The sequence below is a fragment of the Drosophila subpulchrella genome, unplaced genomic scaffold, assembly GCF_014743375.2.
Source record: "Drosophila subpulchrella strain 33 F10 #4 breed RU33 unplaced genomic scaffold, RU_Dsub_v1.1 Primary Assembly Seq435, whole genome shotgun sequence".
Taxonomy (NCBI): domain Eukaryota; kingdom Metazoa; phylum Arthropoda; class Insecta; order Diptera; family Drosophilidae; genus Drosophila; species Drosophila subpulchrella.
Window position 1 is genome coordinate 129711 of NW_023665652.1, and position 6728 is coordinate 136438.

Here is a 6728-nt window from a genome sequence, read left to right on the forward strand (position 1 = left end):
CAGTACCCTGGCGGAAATCGCCGGTGCCTCAGAATTGATAAAAAAAATCGAAGACACTGTGGAACTGATATTGCGGTCTACTGTGGAATACAATAGATAGCTACATTCGGTCACAGAGCTGGCAATTAAAGCAAAAATTGACAAAGCACAACAGTCCAACCTTGACAGAATTAATCCTTCAAGACAGAACCGAGTCTTCGAGGGTGGTGAAAAAGTACACCTACGTAACAACAGGAGACTATGGAACAAGTTGACGCCGCTGTATTCAGAAGAGCGTGTGGAAGCAGATCTGAGAACATCTATTGTCATTAGGGGGAGGGTGGTCCATAAGGACAACATCAGATAGGCATTTTATCTTCCGTACTCGCCCTTATATTAAACACTCAATACTTGCTACAATTCCCATAGACTTGCCGTAATATCCATCCTACTGCAGTCCACCGTAAGCGCGCGGATCACCGATTTCTCACATGCGAATTACATCCCGGTGTTAGACGGGAATGCTTTAGTGTGGGAACAGTATGGCCTGATTAGGCACTCGACAAATTTGTCCGAGTTTTCCAGCATAATTGACTCCACGGTCATGCTCAAACTGTTCCCACAGACGCACATGAGGAAGCTGCTTTAAGTCGACATCAGCCATGTCCAGAATATTCTGGATGAGTTAAAGATACACCACAGGATGGCCAGGAGTTTTGATTTCTTGGGCACAGCGCTCAAGGTCGTGGCGGGTACGCCCGACGCGGCTGACCTTAATAGAATTAATACCAACCAGGCATCGCTTATTGAGGCTAACAATCGAAAAGTTGTTATTAACAGGGAAACACAAAAACACATTAGCTTACTCACAGACACACTCAAGGGGAAAAGGAACGGGCTTGTTAACTCAGGTCATTTGTTCAAATAGAATGCTAATTTCCGAAATCCACAATTGTATGCTCACTGTTACCCTCGCTAAAAACAACATTTTAAATCCTATCATATTCAATCATAACGATATTTGTAAGAAGGTCTTTCTCTTCCCGGTTGCGTATTACCACACCATACGGTAACTGGAGGACAGTAGCGGAGTGCGATGACGGGATCCTAACAGTCTCCGATTCGCATCTACCAATTTGGCCACTTTCTGCAAGAGGGCCACCCACGACACCTACGCCCGTTAATTGCACGCAGGCGGGGTGGCTGCCTGCCGCACTTGTCCTAGCAATCTGGAACCCCTTATAGTCATGGATGATGGGGTAATAATCGTCAACGAAGAACGGACGAAAATTACCATTGACGACGGGCCCACAACAACCATATAAGGGGCCCATCTCATCACCTTTGACAGGATGGCGATTATAAACGACTCCGTCTACCTAAACCTCAACTACTCGGTCGATAAGAGCCCGGGAATTGCGGCTTCATCCCTACTTAATATCACGAGGCACGACCACATACTAAGCCTTCTCCTACTGCACCTAATGAACGAACAAAACCTGTGCCTTATGCAGGAGCTTAAAGACGACGTGTCGGCCGGCGGATCTCCGAGGATTTCGATCGCCGTGGGAGTCGCAGTTAGCCTTACATAGTGCGGCCTGATCCTATTGCAACAACGTTGGCGTCGGAATCGAACATCATTCAAGTTGCAAAAGGCCATCGACGAATTGGCTTTCACCGAGGACGGCGACAGACTTAAGGGGGGAGTAGTTAACAACCAGCCCCCAGCAAAAGCTAGGCATAAATTGCATTTCCATATTTTACATTATTTCTAATCTCATTCATATATTTTTATATATCACTTTTATACTTTTTATATATTACCCTCATATATTTTATATATCACACCTATATTTTTTGTTCACACATGTATGGTTCCACCCTAATATTGTACCACCCTTATGGTGCCCGATAGCTGAGCCAGCAAAGTGCGCCGCTATGGGCTGTGCCTTTGTCTTATTGGTGGCGAGCAATCGTACGACTCTTGTAATTTGTGCTTGGTTAGCGGTCTGCCACAAGCATCCGGCCATGCATTTGACTTTATGTTAATCTTAGAGATAGTTCCAATTTATATTAAACAAATAACTCCGTCCTTGCCGTCATTATTCATTTAATTCATACAAATTGGCTATCGTGCCTTAAGGGTTGATAGCAACGGAGATAGTTTCGCCCACCATAACTTCTTGTTAAGAAGGAAGCAGCCAGCGGCCACCGCCCGGCACACCGATCGCAGCGAACCCCTCCGCAAGCGACAAATTCCCAGCTGCTGACGTCACAGACCGCGGCGTAAGACTACTACGACAAATAGATTATTCATATACTTTTTAGGGTCGGAAACGCTACCTTCTTCCTATTAATTACTTTCCGACGAATCTAGTATACCCCTTTACTCTACGAGTAACAGGTATTAAAATGTCATGGTTATTATACCCGTTACTCGTAAAGTAAAAGGGTATACTAGATTCGTCGGAAAGTATGTAACAGGCAGAAGGAAGCGCTTCCGACCCCATAAAGTATATATATTCTTGATCAGGATCACTAGCCGAGTCGATCTAGCCATGTCCGTCTGTCCGTCTGTCCGTATGTCTGTCCGGATGAACGCTGAGATCTCGGAAAGTATGAGAGCTAGGCTATTGAGATTTGGCGTGCAGATTCCTGAGCTTCTTACGCAGCGCAAGTTTGTTTCAGTAGAGTGCCACGCCCACTCTAACGCCCACAAACCGCCCAAAACTGTGGCTCCTACAGTTTTGATGATAGAATAAAAATTTTAACTGAAATGTATTGTTCTCATCAATACCTATCGATTGATAAAAAAAAAGTTTGCCACGCCCACTTTTACGCCCACAAACCGCCCACAAACTTCAAAAAATCGTAAATATGAACGTGGATATCTCGGAAACTATCAAGGATAGAGAACTGGAATCTCATATTTAGAATCCGTAGCCTTGTGCGCAGCGCAAGTTTGTAACGCAGATATGCCACGCCCACTCTAACGCCCACAAACCGCCCAAGCCTGTGGCGCCCACAATTTTCATGCTAGATACAAAATTTGAACTGAACTGTATTGGTCTCGTCAATACCTATCGATTGACCCAAAAATTTGCCACGCCCACTCCAACGCCCATATCGCTTAAATCTGTCTACCGCCGATAGGTGGCGCATTTCAATCTCGCTTTGCTGCTTGCATGTCTCCATTTCCCTTAGGTCCATTTAGCTGAGTAACGGGTATCTGATAGTCGAGGTACTCGACTATAGCGTTCTTCCTTGTTTTTGTTATGTTAAGGAGCTGTCTTTAACTGAACTAACGAAAAATACTTTTTTATTTTGGTTTTGGTCCTAAATTATTTTGAATATGGGTTCGATTTGAGCCGGTGTTTTCTGGTCCCCATGGCTACAGTATGGCCGATAAGAACGATTTATTTTAAGCAAGAGAGAATGCTATAGCCGATGCCATCGACTATCAGATACGCGTTACTCAGATTAATGTACTGGGTGCAGTCTGGGAGTGCGAGGGAGATAGAGATACGCAAGTGGCAAAGCGTCAGACGAACGGACATAGCTACATCGACTCAGCTGGAAGCACTCACGGAAAGCGAAGGTTTTAGCGTTATAGGCGCTTGTGCGCGTTAGAGTGGACGTGCTGAAACAAATTTGCGCTGAGTAAGAAGCTCAAGAATCTACATGTCAAATCCCAACTATCTAGCTTTTATAGTTTACGAGATCTCAGCGTTCATACAGACGGGCAGACAGACATGGCTAGATCGACTCGGCTGGTGATCCTGATCAAGAATATGTGTTTATTATCGGAAACGCTTCCTTCTACCTGTTACATACTTTCCAATGAATCTAGTATACCCTTTTACTCTACTAGTAACGGGTATAAAAACCAATAATAAGTTTAATATGATTGTGACTAAAAACTAACTTAAATAAATATTTTCAAATGCCTTTCGGAAAATTTTCGCTAACAGGGAAATCAGAAAGGTAAAAAAAATTCCGGGATAGTTTTTCCGAAGTGAAATAACTGTGTACCTACAAGCCTTTTAATACCTATACAAGCTATATTTACGAAAAACTCATGTGGACTCCACAGGGGGTCGAGCTCAAACTCACTAACCACTAAGTTATGTAATCTTTAATTACATAAGGGGGAAGTACGAGCAAAAGAAGTTCATTAGAGCGACGAAGGAAATTAAATACTTCCAGCAAGTCATTTCGGGAGCTTGGGCTAGGTATAGCACTTCTAAGGAAATATTTCAAACTCAAAGTCCCCTACCCGCAAGGTCCCGCTCTAGTCCTATATTGATGTAAGGTCCAGAACAACATTTTCCTAGTATATAAAAAATAACCGTGTTTTAAGAAAGCTTGTGTACAAACGTTAAAGCCAGATGCCATGATTACCCACCTTGATAATGCCGCGCTCCACGTCCAGCTTGATGGGCTCCTTGTGCGGCACCAGCTGGTTAAGCCACTCCTCGCGCGTAAGACATCCCTTCACTGTTCGCTGACCCTGCATAATTTGGTGCCGGTGCAACTTACCGCGTAGGCCGTCTCCGTGCTTGAAGTGGAAGCCCCGCAGCTGGAACTTGTCGCCAATTTTTCCCACCTGTAGGTAGTCCCCGTCGTCGCTGCTCTGCTCGCTGGGTGTGGAGCCCACGCTACCATCGATGCTTTCTTCGCAGCGCAGCTGCTGCTCCGCGTCCGGAAGGTACTTCTGTTTGCCAGTGCGCTCCAGGAAGAACTGCTGTGTCACCCGGGCCCGGTCACGCCTTACACAGTCCTCGCGATGCATAATCGCCTTCAGCCTCTCCGTTTCGGTGAGGGTCTTGGGAAAGACCTTGCGCTTTCGGACGACGGGCTTGAGCTCAACATGCTTGCGGAAGCTGCGTTCGATGGCGTCATCGATGACCGCCAAGTCGGCGCGCAGGTCGCCCTCGGCCACTGTCCGACCCTCGATTTCCTTGACGGACGCTTTCTGCTTTCGGCGCTCCTCAAGCTGCTCCTCCTCGCGATGCTTCTTCCGCAGATATATATCCTTGTAGCGAGCAGCTCGACGCCTGCGCTCCTCTTCGATCTTAAGCTGGTTGGCCGGCTTGTCCGGACTCCTATACAAGTGCACTAGACGTGGCGATCGGGGCGGCGACACCTCCTCAACGGGCGTGTCCTTTATCTTCGTGCTGTAGCGTTGCGGCACTGCCAGCCGCTCCGCCCTCAGCTCGTCCTCGACGTTCACCTTGGTGTTCTTCTTCGCCTTTCGCCTCGCCATATAGCGCTGAACGCGCCAGAAGGTCAGTGCGTTCTGCTGCTCGATCTCATCCTGCTCGTACGTGGTCTTGTAGTCCATGCCGTGAAAATCTAATCTCAGGGGATTCTGCAGATCGATCACTTCGCAGATGTGCGTATCGGAGGTCTCTGATCCTGTGCTGGCGCAGAGGTTTTCCCCGTGCTTGACTAACTTGCTGATCAGACTGAACTCCTGCTCCTTCGTCAGCGGAGTGTGGCGCAGCGCCACAGGATTGACCAGGCAGTGCGACTTCCGCGGATCCTGAGTGAGGTAAAATTTCTGGCGGGCGGGTGTCAGCTTGGCCAGCTGCTCGTAGTTTTTTGGGCAACGTCCAATGCGGGGCCGTGGTGCGCCGGCCACAAGACTGGCAGGGCACGGGCGTCTCCACTCCTCGCCTTTGAAATTGGGAGGACGCGACGAGCGCGCGTGCATCGAGTCAACCAGCTCCTCCGAATCGGGTTCGTCCTCGGAAACCGTTTGCGTCTGTTTTGTCTTAGGCACATTGTCGACCCGGAAATTCTGCACTGTACTGGTGGTGGAACAAACATTCTTGCGTATCTTAACCGTCTCGACGCCGTGTCTGAAGTGAGAGTTGCTCGAGCTGGCGAAGTCCCATCCTTTGCCACGGATTATGCTCTTACCGCATTCATCGCGCTTGTGCATCTCGGTGCGCTTGATGTTGGCGTCCGGAAACTCCAAGTTTTGGACCGTTAGTATGTTGTTAGAGTCGCGCTGCCCAAAGAAATCGATGTTCCGAAACTTTTCAATGGTTCTCTGTTCCCGTGTTTTTTTTGTCGGGTGCATTCTCTGTGGGCACTGACGCTTGCCTGTGCTTTTGACTTTCTCCCTGGCTCGATCAATACTCTCTGACATTTCGCTGGACAAGGCATAACCAATGGTTTCGTTGTTCATTTTATTTTTCGTTCGAGCGTGAATTTTTAAAGTCCTCCCTACCGTCTCCTGCCTATGGAATCTAGCTTGCAAATCGGTGTTTGGCATCGACATTATCCAGTTTAAATGCTCGTCCAACATAAGGCTGTAATTATTTCAAAATCACAGGCTACTTTTTGCTCCATAAATAAAATGGAACAATGAAGTTTACCGCCCTACTTCCCATGTGGTACTAATTTTTATATCCGTCACTCGCCGAATAAAATGTTATATTTTCTTTGTCGGAAAATAGGTAACAGATAAAAGGAAGGGTTTCCGACCCTATGATGTATTGATACTCTTGACTAGGGTCATTAGCCGAACTAACCATGTCCGTTTGTCAGTCTGTCTGTCAGTCTGTCCGTATATACGCTGAGATCCCGGAAACGGGAATAATAAGATCAACAAGGCTTATAATTAGGAAAGAGGCTATACGTTTTATTTTCAAAATCACTTAATAATACATTTGAAATGATTTTTATGTAAAACCTTTCAAATAGTCGTTGTATGAGTCTTAAAGATTAGCTTAGGTTAG

General features: G+C 46.7%; 1 protein-coding gene across 1 annotated transcript; it reads right to left on the reverse strand.

The window, feature by feature from the left end:
* Positions 1-4261: 4261 nt before the first annotated feature.
* LOC119562380 lies at positions 4262-6370 on the reverse strand. The gene is made up of 2 exons (XM_037875541.1): positions 4385-6370; positions 4262-4309 (listed from the first exon to the last, which is right to left on the reverse strand). The coding sequence occupies exons 1-2, from the start codon at positions 6293-6295 to the stop codon at positions 4277-4279; spliced, it is 1944 nt and encodes a 647-aa protein (XP_037731469.1). The 5' UTR covers positions 6296-6370; the 3' UTR covers positions 4262-4276.
* Positions 6371-6728: the final 358 nt, after the last annotated feature.